Raw genomic sequence first — 26,446 nt, 5'->3', positions numbered from 1 at the left:
CTCTAAGGCATAAAATAAAGCATTTACTCTCTTTCTATTTAAATACACAATACACCACTACATCACATGTGGCGAGAGAAGGGATGACATACAGCAAAGGGCCACAGGTCAGATTCGAACCCTGGGCCCCATGTACCAAGGCTGAGTCCTGACTGCAGTGGCAGAATATTTAAGATAAATCTGTTGCAACGTTAGAGAATTGCAGTGAATAGATGAACTAAACACAGGATACTGTATGTTTCAAAACATTTTTAATACTGTAACATTTAAATATATTGACAGTATAGAACAAATACAGTGAAGTCAGGAGAAAAGCTACAGGTAAAAGAATTAGAATATTTGAATAAAAAAAAGATACAATACTTTTTCAAAGAATATCAGACACATATATACATCCACATGTTCAGATGAGTCCTACTGCTGTGCACACTGGTTCTCCATACTGCTGTTAGAGCTGACGTGGATCATCTCCACTGTTCTTTTCTTTCTTCTGTCCTCTCTCTTGTTCTGCTGCTGGTTCTCCTCCAGCTCCATCTCTTTACAGTCAGACACAGGAGAGCTGAGGCAGGATCACAAACACAGTCCAGTTATTAAATATCACATCAACACCAGTTTTAGACACGTTTTAGTCGCTTGTCTAGTTCTAAGCTTAGTCTAGTAGTATTTCCCCACCAAGTATGAATTTAAATGTTGTGTTTCTATTGTTTCTTGCACACTAAAGATGTTATTTCATCCCTTGTTTCATTTATAATGTGACTGTCAGCTCGTGTGTTAGTGTCTGACCAATGAAATACATGTTTATTTTAAGGTTTCCTATCGAGTTTTTGACCATTAGTAGCGTTATGGAGCTGTTTTTCTACGAGTGGGTCTCTGTTTGTATCAGGCACTCGCTCGAAGACGCACATGCACGTGGAAGACGTGGCACACTGCCGCCAATAGTCTCGCACTGATCTGCAGGTGGCACTAAAATGGCAAGATATGCTGCCATATGTTGAGAAACGTTGTTGTTTCCCAAACACAAGGAGAGGTCAAAGATCTTGTTTTGTCCATAACCCAAAGACTTTCAGTTTACAGAGGATCAAAGAAACCACAAAATATTCACATTTGAGAAGCTAGAATCAGAGAAATTTGACAATTCTTCTTAATTCATTGATTATCAAAACAGGTGGTTATATATCCTAATTTTGTAACTTTCGTCTATCTTTGTATTTTTGTACTTTTTTATCTTGGATTGATTGATTGATGATTTTATGTATTTACCATTGTATTATGCCCAGCCCATATGGGTTTAGACATTAAAGCAACATCAGCCAAGATGGCCATATAACAAATCATAATGTACAGTTCCACACATTCAGAAGAAAACATTTCATAAGATCCCATCTTCATGACCAAAATGTCTTATTATGACACTCTGCTCTTTGTCCTAATTGCCATGCATTCTCCATAAATCCCCTTCCTGAAAGAGCCAGCTCAACATTTCACTTTCAGACAACCAAAACACATCAGGGTTCTTCTGGATTTTTTCAAACAAGGTTCCTCATGTCACCGTACACAGGGCAGTGAAACAGAAACAGAAATTCATCCTCAATAACACCATGATCACAGAGAACACATTAACGCTGCTCTTCAGGGATACCTTTATACCTGCCTACCTCAGTTGGCAGTGGTAAGGTACCGGCTCTGAACTGAGCACACAGGGACCTCTGCCCTCTCCTTAGATTAAATACTACATACAGTTCTGTGTGGTAATCTTCCTTGATTTGAACATAGTTTTTCAGCTTTGGATTATACCAAATCTTCTCTTTCCATTGTTCCTCATGGATCTGTAGTAGTTTTTATTTAATTCCATTTATGACACTGAAAATTGTTTCTGTTGCTTAAGTAGTATCAATGGAAAAGTAACCCATAAGTCCATGGAGAGAAGCAGGATGGCCCTAATGGGTGTCTCCAAACGAGGTGAATAGGAATCAACAGTAATGCTTACAATCCTTCACATAACAAACAAACAAACAAACAAACAAACAACAACAATAAAGCTTCATGTTCAATTTGGGTGCACAAATCACTTGTGTGTTTTGTTTGCCTCAAAGCCACAAAATGATCTGGACTCTTCCACACAGACACACTGACCTTGGATCAGGAATCACCACAGGCTCATCTCCACTGATCTTCACACACTTGGCAGGTCGCGGCTCAGGTTCTGAACCTGTAACACAAAACAAGACTACTCAATTCTTTGCACAATATATTGCTCTGTTATGTAGCTGGACTGAATTTATATCCACATTTCAACCCTGTGGAGGTGACTGACCTCCGATGCGCACGCTTTGTGTGGAGATCGCTGCCTCAGCCGTGGGAGAGGGGTCGGCTTCAGGCTCTGCAGTTTTAGTAGCTGTGACGTCCATCTCCACGGCAACAACCTGCTCACCCTTGTCAAGCGTGGCCTCCTCAGAGGAGGGTATGATGCCAACAGGAAGTTTCTCTTTCTTTCTCTTCTGGAGCAGATTCTTTTTCCCCTCTAGAGATAAGAATAGCAAGAGAAGCGATGTTACAGTCATACCTTTAAAATGAACCTGCATCCAAGTCCAGAGACACAGGACCAGTGTGCAAATATTGGTTTGGTTTTATTCTGGTTACCTTTTGGTTCATATTTGTGCTGGAGCTCTTCTACTCGTAGCTGCAGTTTGATCTTGTCACTCTGAGCCTGCAGCAGCAAACAGAAATATACAATAAAACAGCACAATGTGTGTCTGTAACTGTTATGTTTGCATATGGCCTGCAGTATTAATGTTTGTACTTTTCAGTTCAGTGTTTGGTAACATTACGTCATGGATCCGTTTGCAACACTACACTTGGACACTTGGCAAACTAGGTAGCTTAAGGATGTGCTGCTGATGTCATTTTTTAATCACCTCAAACATACATTCAGTAATCTGTTATGCTGAGTTCACACTGTTCAACAACTCAACAAGAGGTTTGCGGCGGCAGAAAAATATCTAGCAGGCTAAATGTCTGGTTGAGTGGGAGACGACTGGGGCACCCATGCAAAGAGGTAGAGCCAGCAGACACTCTGTCCAGCACCAGACAGGGAACAGCAAACGAGTGGTTACTTCATTACCACACACACAGTAGACAGTAAATAAACAGTGAGTTGGTGTTCAATTCGGTGGGTATCTGATCCACCAGCCAGCACTTATTTCAGTGAGAAATCTTCACTTTTACCTGTTTGAGCAGCCGTTCAGATGAGAACAGTTTCCTCTCCAGCTCCAAAGCTCTCTGACTCTCTGACAAAGACTTCATCCTCTGCAGGGAAAGCTCATCTCCTAGACGCTCTGCATCCTTACTGAACACACACACACAGTTTCAGTTCACCCAGCACACAGATAAAGACAAAGACAAATCCACCCTTTGAGCTTTGTGTACTCTGTTGCAAAAGGACAGGACTGAATTTGTGAACCAAATTTGCTATGTATTTTTGGTTAGTCATAATTCTAACACTACAGTTGCAAAGCTAAACCTAACAAGGATTCATGTAATATGAGGACACAGAACCATCTGAGTAAAAGAAGAGAGTGAATTTGTTAGTTTCCTGATGAATATGTATGGAGGAAAAACATCTGGCTCTCTTGGCTTTAAAAGGTCCAGTGTGTAACATTGAGAAGGCTCTATTGGCAGAACTGTAATATAATATTCATAGGTATGTTTTCATTAGTGTGTAATCACCTGAGTATAAGAATCATGGTGGTTTTGTTACCTTAGAATGAGCCTTTTTATTCCTACACACTGGACCTTTAAATGGGATTTCTGCTACATTACAGTTAAAGGTGTGTAGAAAGGAGTGGTATGTAACGGTGTAGTTGCAGAATACTTGAACACTGGCGTTGGTATCTGGCGAACTGGGAATGCGTAGTGTGAAGGACAAAGCACATTGGCTGCGAAAAACCAAAAGACCCTATCTAGAGACAGCGATTGGTTTGTCTATTCTGGGCTACTGTAGAAACATGATGGTTCAACATGGCGGACTACATGGAAGGCAACCCACTCCCTCTGTAGATAAACACGGCTCATTGTAGGTAACAAAAACAGGCGATTACACACTAATGAAAACATACCTATGAATATTTTATTCCATTTCTGACAATAGATCCTTATAAAGGTTACACACTTTAAAACCACAGAAGTAACAAATCAAACTGTTTGATTCAGCGAGGCACAGTACTGCCTGTATGACTTATGAGGCACAAGGAGACGGTTCAACTCACACAGTGTTGTTAAGCTTCATTTTGAGGAGGTCAGTGTAGTAAGTTTCATCCTGGCCGTCACCGCTCTCTGCTGGAGCAGGATTAGCTGGCTGAGACTTCATCATCATCTAAACACACACACACACACACACACACACACACACACACACACACACACACACACACACACACACACACACACACACACACACACACACACACACACACACACTTTTATGTTGACAGGCAAAGGACAAATCAAATTCACAATTGAACAAAGTTTCACACATTTTATATCATTTTTAATAAATCATCGTTGAACACATGTAAAGTCATGGTGTTAAATGAAGTGAGCCACAATGTGATAATTCTTATCCTTACGTGTTAACCTTTTTTCAGGTTTTAGACAATAGATTCTATTGCGGTACATTGTGTTCCTTCTCACAGCACGGGTGCAGGCAGGAAATGTGCACGAAGGCAAAACAAGAACTCCAACCAGCCAAGAGAAAAGTTGAAGGCAGTACCTAAAAGAGGGGCTACTTTTGTCCCGTGGATGCGGTTTGGGTATAAAAACGGGCCAGAGAACCACACACTTGACAAATTACTCGGCATACTTCTACAATACAGTCAAAGACCACTAACCTCTTTTAGCACCTACTAAAAGAATCGATTATTTGGATAGATTCCATCCAGTACTGCATTTGTTCATTGACTTTTCAAATGATTCAGTCTTTTTGGTCCACCAACAGTGGCTCTCTCTCTCTCTCTCTCTCTGTCTCTCCCTCCCTCTCTCTCTCACTCACCTCCACCTTCTCCAGCCTCTGCAGTTTTGTCATTAGGTTTTGGATCTCTCCATTTTTCTCTGAGAGCATGGACTGGAGCCTCTCCAGCTGGGCAGGATCAGCCCTGGAACCCTGGAGCTGCATCAGAGTGGCTATCTGGACCTGCACAACACATCAACACTGTCATTCAAGTTACACACAAACAACAGGGTATGTTCATAGCTTTGTGTATTAGTGCAGTTGCACTCCACAGCACACAGTACCTTCATGCGTTGCAGCTGCTGTTTGCTGAAGGCGTACTGTTTCTGCAGGGACTGATACTGGACCTTCATACTGATGAGCTGCCTCTCCATCTCTGCACGCCTATCTTCCAACTGCAATACAGAAAGTAAAAATACATGCTCATTTTTGCATTTCATTTAAACTCCAGTTTACCTTATATGTCAAATATTTAAGTATATTAAGACATCTTTCGATAAAGTTAGTATAGTTGAGTCATTTAGTTTTCCACAGAAAAGCGAAGACAGAGCCTGCCCTGATGTTTGTTTCCTGTAGCTCAGTTTGGCTTTTACCTCAGCAAAAAGGGAGTTCCCTTTGCTGTTTGGATCCTGGGCCTCTTGTAAAACCTGGTCCAACTGGATCTGGAGGTCCCGGTTAGCCTCACGAGATTTCTGTGTAAAGACAGCGTGACACAAACACATACAGCATGAGCATATACAGATACAGAGATGCACTCACAGAAAGTATGTACATGCACTTACAGTAAGTGATCCCTTTTGGGATTCCCCCAACTTGATTTATTCTAAAGAACACCAATGTATACAGGGAACTGGCTTTCTCACCTACTTTTTTACAAGTATGCAGTATCCTTGTATTCTAAATAACTCCTAAGCTAAAACTAAAAGTAATATAAAGTAGCCTCTAGAAGTCTGCAGCACATGATAACTTGTGTAACCTGATTCGCAAAATAATCCTCCAAAATGTTGATAAATGTTAAATAAATATTTTAATGTTTTGATAAAACTTTTGATGCCCAAAAGCATAATAATGTACACACAAACACAATGATAACAGTTCAGGCAGTGGTTCTACTTATTAACTGTTAACTGTACTGTTACAGTGCCATTAGTTAGTTAATCCATGTTAAATAGTGGTGTGTTTACCTCTAATGCATTAAACCAGGAGACAGCCTCCTTCTCCCTCTCCTCTTTTTCCTCTGTGATTCGCTCCAGGTGGCGCTGCAGGCTGCTATTGGTCAGCTCTAGCTGCTGCTCTCTGTACTGAGACTCCTGCAGAGTCTGCTCCAAGTCCAGCTGAAACCATTCACCATACTCATTAATACAAGGACACAGCAGCAGATTACAGAAAGTCTAAAATGACATTCTCACTTCCCTCACCTTGATGTTCTCCAGGTCCATGATCTTCATCTGCACCTCCATCATCTCAGATGTCAAGGAGCTCTGGGTGTGTTCATTCAGACCTCGCAGCTCCTCCATCTTGTTATTGAGAGTCTCTGTCTGCACCTCAAGCTTGTGTTTCAGCTGCTTCTCATTCAGCTGGGATTCTTCCAGAGCCGACTGCAACCTCAGCATCTGAGAGAAAAATACAGGAAGACTAACAATTTTATATGTGCTGGATTCTTGATTCCACCATCTTGAAGATTGTAGTGCAAACATGCAGATGAGCTTTTCCTACTATGACATGCCCAAATGTCTGCTTTGAAAAGCCTTTAAAGTTTTTTTTTTACCTGACCACAGGTAGCTGTACCTTGTTATTGAGCTCACTGAGTGCGGTGCTGTTTCTCCTCTCCAGATGTTCTTGTTGTTCCTGAAGCTGCTGTCTCTGCTGGTTCTTCACGCAGTCATAGTCCGACTGCAGTGACTCGAGCATCCGACTCTTTAACTCTACCTCCTTCTGCAGGGAGTACTTGTCCTGCTCGAGGGCCTTTGACACACACACACACACACACACACACACACACACACACACACACACACACACACACACACACACACACACAGGTGTTTACGTTTGGAACAATGCCCCTGTTACTCAGGATAATACACAGACATCACTTCATTTAGCCATGGTAAGACCCTCTAAAAGCATACCTCGAGCGCGTTGGTCATCTCCACTCTCTGTTCATCCAGCCGGTTCTGCAGTTCCATCTGCTGGTTAAGGAGATCCAAGCCAGCCTGGGCAGCCTGATGGACCTGCTCCTCCTTCTCCCTCAACTGGCTCCTCAGCCGCTGGATCTCATCTTCTGCTGCCATCTGGAGACAGGAGGAAAAAGAGATGTTTGGAGTGTAAAAACCTGCTTTATGCTTCCAGCAGTAGGACGACTTCTTCTGGTGACATTGTCCATAACTACTCTTTCAGGGCTGTGTGTTAATTAGTTGGTCAAGCAATCATATGGAGAAACTGACTGTACTACCTCTATTTTATTGTTTTAAAGTATTTTTCTATTACATCTTTGTCTTTTACTTCTGAGAGACAGAGCAGAACACTGTTATATAACTGTCTCCAAAAGGTAAACATTTATTTTTGGGATGGCGATCTCTATGTTATTATATATTCCCTTTTTATCTAGGGTATCTCATGACATTACTGTTTCTTCCCAAATAAGTTATGTAGAATAAGATCGCACTATAGATTCACTTACTACACCAGCTCCAGATACAACACCATAGATTAGGAATTAAATAAGAATGGAATAGAAAAAAATACAAGATAAAACTAATATTTCATTTTAGCTTGGCATTTATGTGTATGTTAGCGCCTCACAAAGGCTTAGGTTATGTGCTAGTTTTAGTAACTGTTACGTTACCTCTAACGTTACGTAAGACAGAGGCTGCTGCTTGATATTAGCACTGAAACCACATAAAGGCCCACCGACTGCTTGGTAGATAGCAAGAGTGCAAAAATGGCTACACACGATGGTTTATGACGTTATGTTTAATTAACTTAAATACGTAGCTAGCTAACGTTAGCGTCTGTATTCATTTCACTTCGACTAGCTAACGTTACTAACGTTACATTAGCTGTAACGTTACATTAGCTGTAACGTTACTTTCCCAGCTTGTGTTTCTATCAGTGAAAACACGGTTAACTGGAGAAACTTCCTTAAGGGACACGACTAAGTAACTCTAGTCACCTTTTACTGAGTTGGTATCGACAATGGTTGGAAGGACGCACAATATAATACCGACAATTAACGTAATGTTACAAATGAACACATTTAATGATCTGGTTACCTTGTCAACTATCCGTAGTCAACACAGTCAGTCAAACCGCCGCAGTTTGAATCCACAGCTCCCATGAACTATCGCGACACGATATGTGTCTCAACGAGAGTTGGTAGTGATTGGCCAGGTAGGCGCAGGCGCAGGCGCAGTGGAGCCACTGGGATTGGAAACAAACGCTTTCCCGACTGTAACATGAGTTTCTTGATCAGACGTCCTTGTCGCAAGATGTACTGGTTTTTGTTTTTTGTAAAGTTTTGTTACATTCCAGGTTATTAAATACTTTTTACTTTGACATTTTGTAATTAATGTGTTATAAAAACAGAGATTTAAACTAAAAAATAATGAAGTATTAAGTAATAATATAATAAAACCTTAACGTGGCACCACTATACATGTTGAATTGCAAGGTAGTGTGGCTCTCTACTTCACAGCAGATAATGTGCTTACATTTTAAGCCCTCATCATTTACTGGTACATTGTAGCACCACTTTGCCCACGTTTCCACTAGTGATGGCTGAGTGAAGCCATATGAAGCTTTGGGGCTTTTTTTCTCTTTGTGCTGAACACTACTCCAAACTTCAGGGCTTCAAACTCAGCAGTACAGGGACAAGACTGGAGCAAAAAAGCTCTACAACACCTCTTTTAGTCTCAGTTTTAGTCTCATACGTGTGCAATAAAAGTCCAAGAAGCGTGTGTCATTATTAAATCTGTAATATCTTTGTTCAGATGTGCTGCGTCAACTGTCGATGTTATTGTGCAACATGTTACAGCTCTTTCTGGAGCTTCAGACGCCATCCGTCACATGGTTTTCTTCATTTGACCCAAGCTCTAACACAATGTACAGAAACTGTGAGTTTCACAGGAGTGAAACAAGCCTCAGAACTTCGTTATCATCCGCACATCTCTACACTTCCATGGTGCAAAGCATTGTGGGGCAAATTTGAAGTCTAAATTTTGTTACATGAACAATGGAAACAGAATATTTACTGTAAACACTTAGCAACATGCACATGGAGCTCAACTAGTTTACATCACTTCAATTTAATTAAAACTTCATCACATTCAATTTTCCTGTATTACACTCTACCCAAATCTCCATATAGTTCACATCAGATCCATACATGATTTTCACTGTTAAATGAACATCAGTGTACCGGTTCATTCACCAGCCGTCTGTCATGCTCATCATGTCGTCACATTCACTCTGAACAGAAACGCTGGAAACAAATGTCTCCTGATGTTTGGTCAACAGGTAGTCTGTCCTGGTGTGTTTTTACAGAACAATGTGAAACAAATAGTGTTAATATTGTCATCTGTGAGGAATCATACATCTAGAACAACCTAAACAATGTTGCTTTGTTCTCGTATTTACAGTAAACGGTTTGTGTGTGTGTGTGTTCTTCTCAAGCTGCAGCGATGGAGGCGTCGTCCACCTGCCGACCCTGAGGCTGAGGAGAAGGAGAAAGAAAATTATGCTTTGAAATGTTGAATATCTTCACATTCAGATAACCACTACTACTAACTCTGTGGTGTGTTTGCATTCCTGTTAATGTGTTACCTTGACAAAGATGCGTTGAGGCAGGAAGCGTCTCAGTGTGTGTGTGTTGGTGGTCGGGCAGCGCGGCAGGCTGATGTTGAGCTGTGGTAGTGTTTGGTAACCAGCCATCAGCGGGTAATAGTTATACAGCATCTGCTGCTCAGAGCCTGGGAGGATACGCAGACGCACCTATACACACACAGACAGAGAAAACAGAACACACACACACACACCACACACACACACACACACACACACACACACACACACACACACACACACACACAGACACACACACAGACACACACACAGACACAGACACAGACACAGACAGACAGACACAGACACAGACACAGACACACAGTAAATACATCTTCTCGTCCATGCATGTATTTTCTATTCTGACCATGAATAAAGCTTAGGGCCAGTTAACAGTCATAGTTTTACAACCTGCAGTTGGTCTCCAACCACATTTTGAAGATGGTTAAAAGAAAAAATCAACAAACAAATATACACATACATATATAGTCACATATTATATTAATATAGCAAAACATTAGCTAGCTAATCTACATCAATCACTAACTAGTTAGCTATATATGGTTGTCTTTTCAACATATACAAGCCTAGTATATAGCATATCTAAGTACAGGAAAGGAGAAAGCTGCTCAACTGGAGCACAGAGCAAAAAGGGGCGGGACATAATTGATAAGCCTTTATGATACAATTTAGTCAGTGAACGTGGCCTTAGACCTTCTGACACATTTATAAAATACAGTAATCTGAGACAACTCAAACATGAGTGTTCTGTATAAGTAAGTGGTAATCATAGTAACCCATATGTGAATCAGTACGAGTGCAGGGGTTTTCCCTACAGACCCTCAGAAAGTAAAAAGGAGTTAAAACAGTAGTGTGGATTTTCTGTGTCCTACTTCATATATACAAACACATATTTGAGCAGTTCAGTTCAGTTACCATATATGTATTCAGGAAACCTATAGTATAGTACAGTATATAGTTTTGACCATCAACATGCAGTTACATGCCTTTTATTTGCCAAATCTTTATTTAAAGTAGAGAGCACTGTACCTGTTTGAGTCCAGAGAACATGAAGGCATCAGAAGGTTCAACAGCCATCTCCACCTCTTGCACCAGAGCTGTTCTGTTCTCTATGTGGTAACGGACTGAGAGAGACTCTCTGACTCGCCCAAATGATGGTACATCTACACCCAAACAAAGACACGTTGAAATAAAATAGAAACATTCAACACAACTGAGTGTTACAAATCAAATTCAGCAGGAAAATAAAGATTAAAAAGAAAGAAAATATGTAACGTGTAAACTTGACTGACCAGCGTGGATGTAAAGTGGGACAGACTCCAGGATGACATGAGGTAGAGTGACTGTAGTTTGGATGAGAGGACTGTCTGCACTGGAGGACTTTCTGTACAACAGAGTTAAAACACAGTTAAGAGACCTACAAGCCTCTTCAAACATACACACGGATCACTCAACATGTGTGTTACGTACCTCCTCCATGATATCAGGTACTGTCCTGTAGCTACAGTGCTATTGCTGTTGGTCAGTGGTGGACACCGGAGACAGAAACACTCGCTGGCACTCTCGCCTGTCTGCAGAACCACTGATCACACACACAAATAATATGTTATAGTCATAGGATTCACATGTTTTAATCAGAGCTATGAATCTAAAAGAGTTGAAACTAGTCCGGTACCTTCCTGCAGCTGTGACTGCAGCTGTGGTGTGTTGCTGGTTATAGTAACCAGCTGCAGAGAAGAGGAGGCCAGCAGGAGAGGCCAGGGAGACGATGAGAGGATGTCTGTCATCAACAGGAATGGGATGTCCACCGCTACCCGATCCAGTGGCTCAAACTGCAAACACACAGAAAAGAGCACAGATAATAATAATAAAAAGGGATGTCCTGATCCAATCTCAAGGATGGGGGGCTCACGTTGGTTTTATTGAGCAGGAACCTTAGCCCAATCCTTTGCTTTAATAGGCACTAAAGTTTTGGACCTGGTCCACTAGATTGCCTCAGATGGAAGCCACTAAAGTGGGACACAATGGCTCCTTGGGGACAAATGTGCCAGTCAAAGTACATCCACTAAACACACAGTATATATTATATGGTTCTGTTCAAAGCTACTGTCAATGCTTCAAAGCCACCAGACTCCACTGACAACCTGTGACAACCTCACAGAACAGAGTGTTGTGATTCTATTTCTCATTATGAGTGTTCTAGTTTTACTGTTTAAGTGGAATTGATAAGAGCAATTTACAAAGACATAATTTAGTTTGTTTACATGGTTATTTAATTTTTTAAATTTTTTTAATTTAAAAAACATTACGGAGCGGTTCGCGTTCAATAAATGTTTTTCTTAAAACATTACAGAGCTACTCGATTGTCAAACATATGCGAATACATTGTATTGATTTGAATAATGTACTTGAAGCGTGCACTGTGCACCTGTATCATCTAGGAAAATATCGGATCAGATATCAAACAAAATTACTTGATCGAGACATCCCTAATAATAATAATAATAATAATAATAATAATAATAATAATAATAATAATATCACTTGATAAACTCTGCACCACCACCATCTCTAGTCTCACTGTACACCAACAATGTAAGCATGTCCATACTGTTCTGCTTTGTTCTGTCTGTCGGCTCCCACTGAAGAACACTACTAAATAATACCAGTAAACAATATACTATCTTCCTGTTTAAAACAGCTTATGTTATGCGTAAAGTGAAGACTTGGCAACACATAATCGCTGGCATCGGAGTCAGTTTTCTTAATGCCTACCACCGGGTTGGAATCGGTCAGACTCCACTTGAAATCAATGAAATGAAGTGGTAGAAACACCACTTTTGACCATAGAGACTACCAGAACTAATACAAAAACAAAGTACCTTGTAGGGGCTTTAATAAACTAAAAGTATCAGCTACAGACCTTGGTGGACACAAACTTGACAGACACCTCGAATGGGACCACCGTCTCTATGGTAACTGTCTCATCCTGGAACACAACAGAACAAGAGAGAGGTAAACACAACACCACGTTTAACACAACATGGACAGCAGTCATTTATTAGGAGAGTGTGCTAACTGTCAGCTGTGTCTGCAGGTCACATGATGTTCTTTACCTTATGACATTTGCACACAATCTGTCGTCCTTCCACTGTGGTATCGATGCTGTAGGCCACATGGAACAGGAAGACCCTTGGTCCAGTTGACACGCACTTCACGTATACACACCATTCCAACTAGAGACAAACACACACATACCATGGATGCTGGGATTACTTTCACTGTGGGTAAGCTGAAAATGTAGGCAGGTGTCTATATAAAGAAGTTACAGTGCAGATAATGCTCTGTCACACAAGTTTCTCTAGAAGGTTGATCTAGAACATTTCTTTCTGAATGTGTGTGTACCTTTTCGCCTGGTTTCAGATCTCCTAGAGGAACATCAGGGAGCAGGGCGGGCGCAGTGTCGTCGCAAACCTTTGAGCCATCGAGTGTCACATGTGTGGTCTGGCCAAGATTGGCATCCTGGCCTGGACAGACAAAACCATTAAATATACACTTGGTGTTATGCCATACATCTGAAATAACAATATCAACACATAGTAAGCCAAGCCTAGCCTAGCATAAAGACTAGAAACAGGGGAAAACAGCTAGCCTGGCTCCATACAAATAAAAAACATACAACCTCACTACGCTCGCTAGTTAAAACATCATTCATTTGTTTAAGCTGTACACAAATAGAAATAGAAATCCAACTATCTGTGGTTATGGTAGCATCAGCGTACCTGGCTTGAGGCCAGCTGTCAGCTTGACATCCTTTGCCACGCCCTCCTCCTGCGATTGGATAGTGACGCTGATGCAGTACATCTCATTGTTGAGTGCAGGAGGCTGGTGGCTCAGCTGAACAGAGATCTTTGGGACTCTGGAGATGATCCTGAACAACAGCAGCAGAAACAAACAAACAAACATTTCACAGTCCTGCTGATGCTGTGTGGATCATGTCTGACACTGCACAAACAGACTTCTCCAGTAGCACTCTGATTGTGTTGTGTCTGAACAAAGCCTTACATGGTACTGTGCTGCATGGTCAGGCTGTCCCAGTCCGGCTCTTGACGGGCCTCCAAGCACCGCCCCCATCGACGCGACGACCTGCTAGCCTGCAAGGCTTCGTGGGTAGAGGCCGCGTCTCCACCCGCCCCTCTCCAGCTCATAAATACACAGCGGCCACTGTCACTGCCCAGCATCACCTCAATACCTGTCATCTAAATGTGCATCAACACACACAGTCAGTAACAATCTCCATCTCTCTCTCTCTCACTCACTCACACAAACACACACACACTGCCTCACCTCTATCTTCTTGCCAACGTCTTCAGTCTTCGCCACAAAGCTGAAGTTGAAGCGTTTGGTTTTTCCTGGCAACAGGCTCATACTCTCCTGACCCGAAGACTCCACCACACACCACTGGTTGTACTCCTGCGCGCGCACACACAGACACACAGACACACAGACACAGACACACAGACACAGACACAACACAACACAACAAACACACACACACACACACACACACACACACACACACACACACACACACACACACACACACACACACACACACACACACACACACACACACACACAATTGTGTAAATTTTAATTCCCACGACTGAATAGAATATTTGTGCTGGGTATGAAAAAAGAAAATTGCCTCAAAAAGCTGCCTGTTATTGTTTTATTTTGCATTTTATTGTTCCTATGTTTTAACCCATAAGCACATTTCCCAAATACAATTAGAAATTCTAAATGTGTTTAAAAACTGTTTAATTCTTAAACTCTAAAAGAAACTGCTGCTTCCATTCTTCATTAACACCTCTCAACCCATCACTGTGCCTGATGCTGGAGAACTAAACGGTTTTCTACCTTTTATGACATCTGCGTAGAGCGTACCTGGTTGCTGAGGCTGACGGACAGCTTGTTGAACGATACGGGATGAGGACAGTCGGCTCGGAGGAAGACCTGGAGTTGGATGGGCTGGTCTACATGGAAACTGGGAGACTGGAACTTGGCCTTACACTGGACTGGAGTCAGAAAGGAGAAGACAGAGTGAAAACACCCTCACATATAGAGCAATAATTATTACAGCACCTTTTTTAATTAAACAGACACATGACATAATGGGAATGTGTGCCACACTGAACAATATAATTAGTAGCCTCATGCTAACAAGGAAAAGAAATGATCCAATTGTTTGCAACAAACTAACTTAATCTTAATAATCTTCTTGCTTTTTAGCCCACCATCTGGTCTTTATGTACACCATTATAGTTATATATTATATTAAACACAGAGGAGAAAGAAAGAAAGAATTTTAGGTGTGAACAGTTTCTCTGAGTTTGAGAGTGTGTGTGTGTGTGTGTGTGTGTGTGTGTGTGTGTGTGTTAAACTGACTGAATGGGATGTAGTCCTGCACTTCTATAGTCAGCTCATTCGACCCAGCCAGAGCCATGCGGTCGCTCCACAGAGACTTGGCTGCACTGACAGAGGATGAATCACACTCGGGCTCAGCGTCAGGGACCTCGTTCTGAAAACAGAAAGACAATCAGAATGAGATATAAGAAGTCATCCGTGACACTGTTAATAGAAAGAGTTGTGATATTACTGCTCTGGTTTAGAGGCTCTTCATTCAGATATTTTGATCCTAGATGGCTTGGTGTTTGATTTGGTGAACATGTTGTGTTAAGCCGGGTGGAATCCTTCTACTTACCGTCAGGACTTTGATGAGATTCTTCTCAATTCTTAACTTCTGTTCCTCCTTCAGTGTTGAAGCTAGAAGACAAGATGATTAAACCATTAGCTTTTCTACCAGATATTGTGCTCACCATTTTTGGACATTTAATTGTGTGCTGCAATTGAACGTTATTTTTTATACATATTGGCTTTATAATTAAACACAGCAAATAACCCTCAAGTCCATTTTCTGGCAGATCTATCACCAATAAGTTCTCAACATTTGGCCAACAATCAACAACACTTGAATTACTGGTTGTGTTTTGTTCTCATGTGTTTTAGTGTTTGGTTCAACTAATAAAAGTCTACTGATGACATGATTCTGATTAAACAAATAATAAATGCCACTAACCGAAATATCATGGTTAACCATTGTTGTATGCAACAGACATTGATATTGTGATTTTAGCCATATTGTGTCGCATTCAATGTTATATTTTATTGACTAAAAGATGGTCAGGTTTGAAAGGCCTCATGGGACAATATAATTTTATTGAAACCTTAGAGATAATAATATAATAATTTATAATCAATCTACATTTGTGGCCACAGTTGAGGAATCTTATCAAAAAGTTTGTATAATCAATAAAAACCTGCACTTCCTCTGTGGTACCAGAGGTGGGCGATACTGACTTGCTAATAACAGCTCAGTATAAGCCTCCTGCTTACCTCTGCCCAGCAGCTCCATGCAGTATATGATGTAGTCTTTCACACTGGCCATCAGATAAGCACACCGTAGAGCTGTGGTCAATATGGCTGTCAGGAGGCCCCACCATCGCTCTGTGCGATAGTCGCACATCACATAGTCCAACAGCCTGATAACATAACACACACGCACAAACGCTCAGATCACTTTCTAAGAAACAGAGATTATGGAAACAATCTGCGCACCACTCCACTGGCTGACGTAAATGGTGCTGTCTTGACAACAGACTCAATCTATAGAGTCATAAGAGTGGTGTAAAAAAAGAATAAATCTGTAAGAGAATTTAAAAATAGATGTGGAAATATAAAGAAAAATAAATAGAAGTGGAAAGCTTTCCAGGTGCAGTACTACTTTAAAGGTGACTCCCAACACTTTTCTGAGCAACTATATGAAATTCAAAGGGTAAAAATATCCAGCATGTGTTTTTTACTCACTTTAGGGCTTTGGTGTAGTCTTTAGCATGGTAGTATTCCTCTCCCATCTGCACCACTGCGAAGGACACAGAGAATGAGATAAATACTGACGATGTTAAACCCAACAGGGAGCAAATACAGTCTCTAGTGCAACAGAAAATGGTCCTTGATGAAAAATGAAATGTTTAAAAGGAAGGATGCTTTGATGAGCTCTTGTCAGTATGTGATCACGTAACTACATGTCAATAATTTCCATATCCTACATGGTATGCCAAAGCATCCAACATTTTAAATTTTACCTGTAAGGCGTTAACTATATGTGAGAAAGGACACTTATATTGAAAAGAGGAATGCACTGATAGTCAAACTGACTGTAGAATACAAACAGCAGATACCAGTAGCATCAAATGTAATGCCTTCAGTGACAGTTAAATGTAGCAGTCCACATTTTGCTGTAGGATGCTTTGGAACGCCCTGCAGGCCACTGGGGGCATTTGAGGAACAGTGAAGAGCACAATGATACTCACTGAGGTGACTTTTCATTCGAGGGCACTTGTACTTCTTAAACTGGGCAACAGCGTTACTGAGAAGTGCTATTATCAGCTCCTGTAGAGGCAGAGAGAGGCATGTTTTAATACAGCAGTACAATATAACCTGACAGTGTGCACACTGTGGGGCATGTTAGAATATGAAGGTGTATCTTTCTGAAGCGTGTCAAGCATTTTGGGCTCTATGTGCTTCAAATAACTTGTTTCTCAAAACTGAAAACAGTGCTACTGTGCTATGCTTTACATAAAGGCACTCCACACAACTGACCGTATTTCCTCTGTAGTTGACTCAGTATGTCAACAGTCTGCACACACGCAACCAATTTTTTAACTTGGATTTAAGAATAGTACACTTATTGGTATTTCAATTTGAGATATTTAAATGGTAGTATCAAAAAACACACACATTTAAGGATTGTTATTCTACAAACAAAAACCATCTGAATAATTTTGAAAAATGCTATAATTACATATAAATTATAAGTTCAATAATTGCTGCATTAAAGGAACCAGTGTGTAGGATTTAGAGGCATCTAGCAGTGAAGTTGCAGATTGAAACCGACTGAGCTCGTCTTCCCAGCGTGTAGGAGAAACTACAGTGGCCATGAAAAATATCTATCTAGAGACAGTGTTTGGTTTGCCCGTTCTGAGCTACTGTAGAAACCTGGTGGTTCAACATGGCAGACTCCGTAAAGGAGGACCTGTTCCTTCAGTAAATAAAAACGGCAACATAAACAAAACTATTCTTATTTTCAGGTGATTATACAGTAATGAAAACACACCTATGAATATCATATTCCATTTCTGACATCCCTTTTAAGCAAATGGGACAATGAAACAGTGAATGTCCACAGCTGTGTATATAGTGTGTGTTCTTACAGAATGTGGTACATCTCTCTCTTTAATCTGCAGGGCCAGAATCCCTGTCTTCTCCTTCTCTGCATCTGGAGGATCAATACCTGGAAACACAACAATACAGACGTCATGTTTTACCCAACGCCAGAGACACTTAATGCTGTGATCAAAAATATGTCATCTAACACTTTTTATGTGGATATTAGACAAACTGTGTGTGTGTGTGTGTGTGTGTGTGTGTGTGTGTGTGTGTGTGTGTGTGTGTGTGTGTGTGTGTGTGTGTGTTCTTACTTTGGTGTCCTTGTCTCCAGGGCCTCTGGCCATAGAAGTCCAGTCCTCCACTCTGGGTGTCCAATGGTTCGGGGGAGGGATAAGTCGCTCCAGCCTACAACAATGAACAGATAAAGTTGAACCATTAAGTGGTGATTTATGGGTAAGATAGTACATACAAGCTTCCTTGCTGAACTGTCAATCAGGTGAAAGGTGGTAATATGATTTGTGTTCAATGTTTCAAGAGTTAATACAAAGTAAATACTGTGCAGCAGCATGTGCACAACAGAAAACTGTAGTCAAGCGTGGTCATTGGGATCAGATATAAACCCCTTTGATGTACGAACATGTTATACGAACCACTGCTTTTTCCACTCTAACCCAGCCCTTAAAGAGGAAGTACCAGCAGCTCTAGTATCGTCACCTGACAAAGCTGCTGTGCCTGCTGTTTCCGGTCCTGGCTGTAACAGGCCGCTTGCTGGTAGTAGAAACCAGGGTTCTGGGTCTGGATGGCAGTCAGACCCAACTTTATGGCTTCATCGAACAGCTCCCCAAACGACTGGAACCTGTTAGGAAGCAGAGAAGAACGGATAGTGGGGTTTGGGGTCATAATATATTGGTATTATACAGTAGATATACAGGTCTGGCATATATGAACATTGTGTACGGATGAAAATGAGGGTGAATAACAATAGTTGAAATGACATTCAGGTTGTTCAATAGAAAGAAACATTTCTGAAGCAGTTAATGATTTTGTTTCACTTTACTTTTAATAAAACTGTTCCCCTAAGGATCTTGTGTCTCAGTCTCAATCTAATCTGTACTAAAATTATACAAACACAACTGAGGAGAAACTCCACTATTACACTACAAGTAAATAAAGCTTTTTATTTTACTTTTTGTATCATTTGTAATCATTGTATATATATTCTTAAACATGGTTTAATTACTTGAACATGTTACATGCAGAGTGTGATAGATCATGACTACACAGTGTATATGTGTGATCTCACTGTTTAGACATCCATGCAGCGTGCTCGAAGGCCAGTTCAGCACTGCCGATCTTCTTCTTGCACAGGTCAATGTGCTTCCTGAACTGGGCTATAGCATCTAGAGGAGTGTTGTGCTGGAAACACAGGCGACAGATCTATAAAGGGACAGAGACATCAAGAGGAAGCAGAAGAGAAGTGAAAGGCAGTAAATGGTAAGTAACTGCAGACATCCGTCCAGTTCAGGTTGCCTCCTAAATGCTGATGATTCAAATCATCAGTCCAGAACTTCGGACTGAAGTATCTTTTGTCAGTCAAATCACTGCACTTTTTTTTTTAGCTGCGTAATGGAAATACACAGAAGTGATGGAAACAGAGGACAACATGACACAGAGTGCCTCAGAGCAGTGCAACTCATTTCTGCTGGCTGCTCTCAGCTCCGGCAGTGACCTTGGCTAAGCTACAACCGTTCCATGGTGTGCTAGGATTTTAGAACTGAACTAAGATAAAAGGCAATAATAACAATAAAAGGGTGCAGGACTCACAGCACTGTGGAGGAGTGAATACAAGGTTTCTGCAGGTGTCAACACATTCAATTCAAGACTTTTTAAGACCATTACAAATGCAATTTAAGACCTATTTTCCATATATTTTCCATAAAGGCAAAATAGTATGAAGGATATGAAGGAAAATTAGTATTATTCTTGGTTTCATTTTGTAGTTGTTACAATATATTCACTACAAATTGTTCCCAAAAACACATTTAAATGAGACTGAAAAATGCAACTTTATGAAGAATATCCAAATTTCAAATATTCAGCCAGTGGTGACTCTGAGTAAAGAAGGAAAATTCGTATTCAGGTATCTCTCTAAGGAGCTGCAATCTATTTCCAATTCGAATACTGTCTGGCTACAGAGCCCTTCCTCTCCACCTAAATCAATCCATCCATTAGTGTTTGAGACACCTCTTCACCGACCAAAGTGTGGATCAGAAAAAAATTTCCAAATAAAATCGACAGACAGACAGAAATGTACCTTATAGTTGATGAATCCAGCCATAGTTTTGATCTCCAACATGTTGGTCTCGTGGGCTCTGAGCTCATGGACAAGACTGTATGCAGTTCTGTAGTACCTACGGACACAAACAGGTTTACCAAAGGAGAGACAGAATGCAGCATAGAGGGTCTACGAAGCCACCAATTAATTCGGTTTTTTGTTTCAATTTGAAAGAAACAAGGAAAAAAAAAAACTTTATGCTGCCAAAAGACATGACCCAACTCTGAATGGATGCATTTCATGACACAGCAGTAGTTGTCATTTGGTCTTTTAGATATACTGAACAAAAAGCATCCGTATTTCCAGACATTTTTAAAGACTTTCCAATTTTCTATTGAATAAATCAGGGGTGCCAAAACTTCTTCATTTCCCCCCCATAATAGACTTAATAGAGGTTTTTGTCTTAAGGAATATTTTTTTGTTTATTTTTAGGTTTGAAGATAATCTTAACAGTCAATTCATGATCAATGATTAATGATCCCCTTGTTGTTCCATCTTCCAGAAGGTTTGATAAAAGTAAATATTCTATTATATTCTATTTCTCCTTTTGCTGGGGACCCCCTACAATCCACTCAAGGACCCCCGTTGGTCCCTGGACCCCAGTTTGAAAACTGCTGCAATAGTTTCCAGCATTTGTTTAAAAAGACTGCTGCTGAAAACATTACGTAACATGCATAATACATACAGTCCTAACAGGACTGTATGTATTATGCATAACAATCATCCATTCTGAACGTATAGGCTCACACTTACTTGAGAGCATTCTGGGTGTCCTGTTTCAGCTCACTGAAGAAAGCAATTTTAAACTGGTGTCTGACAAACAGCAGCTGGAAACATCAGGAGGCGGAGAGGAGCGAGGAGGAGGAGAGGAAGACAATGTTGTGAAGAGAGGGAAATTACAGTACATTACATTAAGTACATAGAAACTGTGGTGGATTGTGTTTGTGTGTGTGTGCCTTCGTACCTGATGTGTTGTCTTGTTGAGGAACTCTTTATGTGATTTGACTCTGCGGATCTCAGTATAGTAGTATGTCTGAGCATGCTCATAGAAAGCATTCTCCAACCTACACACAGAAGAATACAACTTAATAAACAGAGTGTTTGGAAGAGATTTCAGTGGATTTCTCTGCTGCAGCTCTTAGACATGCATTTGATTATGTTACTAGCCTGGCGTGGCTACACGTTTGACAGATCAATTAGATGCCTGATCTGGATTTTATAATAACAATAAATGTTTAAACTTTTGTCAACATAGACAAATCAGTAAATTCAATTGAAACCATCAGCACCAAAGTATCAAATGATCAAATGAATTATTTGTAATTGATATGTTATTCTAATATTGGTAACACTTCACATTAAGGTACTAGTCAACTAGTTGCTTATTAAAGTTCATATTAGTAGCACATTGGCTCTTTATTAGTCATTACAAAGCACTATTTAATGTCTTATTCTGCATGACCATATTCTACAACTACAAGGCCATAAAGGGTTTTCCCTCAATTAACTCCTTAATACTTCTTATTGGCAGTAGGTAAAGAAGCTGTACATGAATAACGATATTATAACAACAACACAATATATATTACAACAAACTATATTCAGTGTTAGCTAAAAACAAGTATCTCTATCAGTTATATTGGGTATGGATGTCGGCATGTTGTACAGATTGCGTTTACAGCTACCTAAGATCTGAACACAATGAGGGTTCCCATTCTTTTTGAGAGATGGTTTTCAAGGAGTTCTTCTCTTTTCCTGACAATACAGGACAGAACTTGCTGACAATGGTGTTCAGCGTTTATGGGACACTCTTAGCTCGCTTCCGTGGCATGCTTGGCCTCAGCAGAGCGTAAATAACCGTTTAAATCAAATATTTTATTTTACAGATTTTTTTTTTTCCATGCCTTCAAAACTAGTCTCTAAATTTCCACATTTTCCAGCCTTTCCCAATGCGTGGGAACCCTGACAATGCAAGCAAGACAACCTCCAGATATAGTGAGACAGATCTAATCACAGTGCATTTACATGTTGCATTAACATGCATTTTTCCTTATCCGGTTAATGTCTCCTAGATTCAGGTCACATTTTAATACCAGGTGTAAATATGGTGTTAGATTCAACTGGAGAGCCAAATGGTAGATGCCTGACTGAACTGACTATTGGCAGTTCATAAACTGCAAAATATCTATGTAAATATATCCATCTATATGGCATTAGTGAATAGGTAACTACCTTATAATGTAGCCCACTAAGTGGTCGGTGTGAGGCAGTACAAAGAGACTCTTCCCAGACAGATCGCAGGCGTTACAAAGAGTTGCTGCTCTCTCTGACGCTACCAGGTCCTCTCCTGTACAAACAAGAAAATGAGTGTTGTTTAGGCTGGAAAAAGAAACAGGAAACTGACAGAGCAGATTGTTACGGCCGTGTTAAACAGTAGATGTAAAGTCGCTGCTTAATGTCTAAAGCTAGTTTTGCCTTAGGCCACTGGTTGACAGTTCTACATTCACCAGAAGTTTTACAGGATTTTTGATCATTAAAAAACTGCTCAAATGGTTTTTTAGGTTTTTCCAGTACAGGACCCTGGTTTATAAAATGTACAATGTTGTACTTTTGTCAGTCAGAAAGAAAGACTGTCTGGGATATACTGTAGATACACAGTGGAACTTAGATGGATGGAATATGACACATGTGCATAATAAGCTAATATGATTCAGTAGAGATCTTTACCTGGAGGTAGAGGAGTTTTCTTCTGGATTAAAACCACAGCCACCTTGGTGTTCCTCCCCTGCAGACTGGTCCTACAGGCAAACAAACACAACACAGATGATTGCAGGTGAAATTTACTGCCAGTCATAGAGAGCTCATTTATAGTGTCAGCTATATACAGCCCAGTCTGCTCCCTGTTATTTTCTTGTATATTTCAGGAAAAAGTAAGAAACAATTTTTACAATGACAGTGTTCTCACAGAGCTACATGACCTAGCCTTTATTAAAGTTATAATTTTTTAAGTGTAATACTGAGATTCCATGTGTTGCATCTGATGACAAAAACCAGCAAGGAGAAACTGAAACCTGATCGTTTCCTGTGTGTGTAGAACTCGCCCACATAAATACAACACATGAAAACAGTTTAGTAAAATGTACCAATCAAGCCTGATAAAGCAGAATCTGAAGCATCTACCTGCTCTGTTAGTCACCCAATAAAACCTTTTCTGAAGGCAAATGAAACGTGTACCTACCTAACAATCTCCACTTTAGTTGCACATTCTGACTGTTTCTCTTTCCACTGTGGGTCGTCCCAGTCCAGTTCGTAGAAGAGAACAACCAGAGCTGGTACCAGGTTCAGATGTTTATTCATCCAACCTGTTTTCAGGATGCCTTTAGGGATGTACCACTCATAGGACGTCCGCTAGACAGGCAGGAAGAGAATGCAAAGTGAGCAAATGCAAACTGAAACTGTGTACCAATTCCATGCCATAGGTTGGGTTTGTTAGGATATTATATTGTCTCTGTTTGTGGATGGACTTCTAGATCGCTCTGTCCCCGCCTCACCTTGGTGCGACATTTGGGGTACTCGTGGTCCCCTGGCAGGACTTTAAAAGAGATAGGAACTCTGTCAGCTCGACGGTTGGCGCAGAAGGCATCCCAAATGGCCCGGTGCACAGCGTTGTACACCACATCCAGACCAGTCAGAGCCACAAAGGCCATGGGCCGACAGCACAGCTCTGGAGGAAGCTCCCACTGGGAACCTGCCATCACGATGCTTTAACAGTGGACACACCTACACAGGACAGAGCAACATCACAACAACATAAATACATCTTTAAAGAAAAATATTGAGTACAAAACACCCTAGGTTACTTAAAATGAGCAATAATGCTTTGAGATTGTTCTCTCAGTATTCTGTTGTGCTGCTGTTTCTACATTAGGGGAGGAACTGAACAAGGCGTTTATACATTTAAATGTACTAAAATGCATTTCTTCACATAATATTCATTTCGTGCAGGAAATCAGCTGGCTATCTTTAGAGGATTACAACACAACATCCTCTTGTAGTCACCACGCATGAACAGAGCCTTTGTGGATAACAGCTTGCAGGTCACAAGACGTGCAGGTTAGCACTAGCTGCTAACAGTGACAGGTCAGTTGTTTACATCCTACAGACCGGAGCTCGACTGTTTACATCCCGCCGGGGTTTACACAGTTGTTGACAATGCGACCCAACTCAGTCATATAAAACCTACTGTAAACTCAAAAACGGGTGACACATTAGATCTTTTTTTTTAGCGTTAAATACGTGAATGCAGAAATCGTTAAGACGAAAGCGGAAGTGAGATAGCCTGACTCGGCTAACGCCGCTCGCACAGCTGTTAGCATCCTCAATAACCCGTAATAAACAGATGTGAACTCACAGATTAATTAAACAACAACATACCTTAGTTGCATCACTTCAACTGAACTGGTAAAGGTGATAAATGCAGCTAGCTTGGTTGAGTTTTCCAGCTAGCTGCACTTCATAGGCTGTCAGTGTGGATGTCTATCAAGGTTAACAGTTAGCTAAGCTAGTGGGCGAGGTTGCAAAATGCTCACTAAACGCCAGTGTGTTTTTACTTTTCGGCTGCCTGGCTTCGTTTTAGCCCAGTCCCAGCGCTGGTCACCATCCGGCAGCCATTCGCCGTTGTGTCAAATTCGACAGAAGCAAAATATAATAGCTAATTTAGCAGGTGTTGCTGAAGCAACAGCTAACTGGCTACTTAGCTTCCTGGGGCAGAAGTTGAGTAACACTTCCGGTTCGACTTTTCAAAATGAAAGTCTACGTCACAAACTACATTATTTGCGATTAAAAAATATTTTTAACAAGCAAAGAAAATGATGATAAATGTATCTTAATAATAATGGTAACGATAATGATAATAATAACAATACTAATAACTGTATGCCGCATTCTTAAAGAATACAAAGCAATCTTTTATCTGAGTATGTCAACATGATGTACTGCAGTAAACAAACCCACCTACATGTCTGTGAGCTTTTATTCAGCCTTTGATCTGTTGTGAAGCTGGAAGTAAGGAAATATTATAGGCAATGATAAGGTGAAGAAAAATCAACTGATATGATACTTTTATATGATAACGGTATAATAATGGTATAGGCCAATATTGCATTTGCCAAAATAAAGACTGTAGTAAGACATGTAACTTTAGCTGACATTAGTAACACCTCAGAGGTAAAGTACACAACATGTTCTGTTGATTCCTGTGTGAGCAGAACACATCACATTATTACTAAATATTGACAACATGGGATCTCTGCAGTCCTGCAGCTTAGAAACAGTGTCTCAGCAGACAGTAAGATGAGCTCTGGAGCAATGAGATTTGTAGCACTAGACAGGGTTATACACAGAGCTTTTAATGAGGTGCAGCAGCAGCAGCAGCAACATCTCAGTAGGCCCAAGTGCTGCAGGAGTGTTGTGCAGCCTGAAGGGGATGGGAAATGGAAGGATTAGACAACAAAAGTATGGATCAGGATTTGTCTCATAAAGAAAAGTTGATTGGCAGGTGACAAATGTTCTAAAAAAATTCCAAACATGATTGTAATCATAAAGAGAGTGAGTCGGGATGTAAACTTGATGATTCATTAAGAAAAAAAAAAACTCAAATTTAATTATAGTCATTATAGTCAAAGAGTGACAGGTGGCCAAAGAATATCAACTTTATATCAAATCTGTAGACGTAAATGGACCAAATGAGTAAATGCAGGGATTCCTGAAAATGCATGTCCAAAAGGATCATTTAAGGACACGGACAGAGATATCAGAAACCAGAACTGGTTAGCCACACAGTGGCGACAGATTCAAGCTAAAGCTTTTCAGCAGATCCTCTGATAGTGTTGTTATCTCTTTGTGATGATTTGTTGGCTCAGATGGCTTCAGAACACTCTGTGTCTCCAGTGTAC

At 40.6% G+C, this 26,446-nt stretch overlaps 2 protein-coding genes across 2 annotated transcripts; both read right to left on the bottom strand.

The window, feature by feature from the left end:
• Positions 1-234: 234 nt before the first annotated feature.
• On the bottom strand, positions 235-9,140 carry spdl1 (spindle apparatus coiled-coil protein 1). Its single transcript, XM_051419028.1, has 14 exons — positions 8,281-9,140; positions 7,138-7,299; positions 6,794-6,970; positions 6,424-6,618; positions 6,190-6,339; positions 5,599-5,697; positions 5,290-5,400; positions 5,048-5,188; positions 4,266-4,372; positions 3,226-3,346; positions 2,641-2,707; positions 2,315-2,521; positions 2,134-2,209; positions 235-559 (listed from the first exon to the last, which is right to left on the bottom strand). The coding sequence occupies exons 2-14, from the start codon at positions 7,297-7,299 to the stop codon at positions 415-417; spliced, it is 1,758 nt and encodes a 585-aa protein (XP_051274988.1). The 5' UTR covers positions 8,281-9,140; the 3' UTR covers positions 235-414.
• Positions 9,141-9,293: 153 nt separating this feature from the next.
• trappc11 (trafficking protein particle complex subunit 11) lies at positions 9,294-25,284 on the bottom strand. The gene is made up of 30 exons (XM_051419023.1): positions 24,927-25,284; positions 24,044-24,272; positions 23,731-23,900; positions 23,220-23,290; positions 22,725-22,839; positions 21,457-21,556; positions 21,246-21,319; positions 20,472-20,568; positions 19,461-19,594; positions 18,872-19,013; positions 18,469-18,562; positions 18,202-18,281; positions 17,302-17,380; positions 16,796-16,850; positions 16,325-16,470; positions 15,633-15,694; positions 15,317-15,449; positions 14,816-14,946; positions 14,216-14,341; positions 13,934-14,127; positions 13,651-13,799; positions 13,274-13,395; positions 12,985-13,104; positions 12,792-12,857; positions 11,544-11,700; positions 11,339-11,450; positions 11,161-11,252; positions 10,898-11,031; positions 9,830-9,997; positions 9,294-9,719 (listed from the first exon to the last, which is right to left on the bottom strand). Exons 2-30 carry the CDS (start codon positions 24,245-24,247, stop codon positions 9,675-9,677), a joined length of 3,372 nt encoding a protein of 1,123 aa, XP_051274983.1. The 5' UTR covers positions 24,248-24,272; positions 24,927-25,284; the 3' UTR covers positions 9,294-9,674.
• Positions 25,285-26,446: the final 1,162 nt, after the last annotated feature.

This window comes from Dicentrarchus labrax, unplaced genomic scaffold (assembly GCF_905237075.1).
Source record: "Dicentrarchus labrax unplaced genomic scaffold, dlabrax2021, whole genome shotgun sequence".
Lineage (NCBI taxonomy): Eukaryota > Metazoa > Chordata > Actinopteri > Moronidae > Dicentrarchus > Dicentrarchus labrax.
This window is presented reverse-complemented; position numbering and strand designations above follow the sequence as displayed.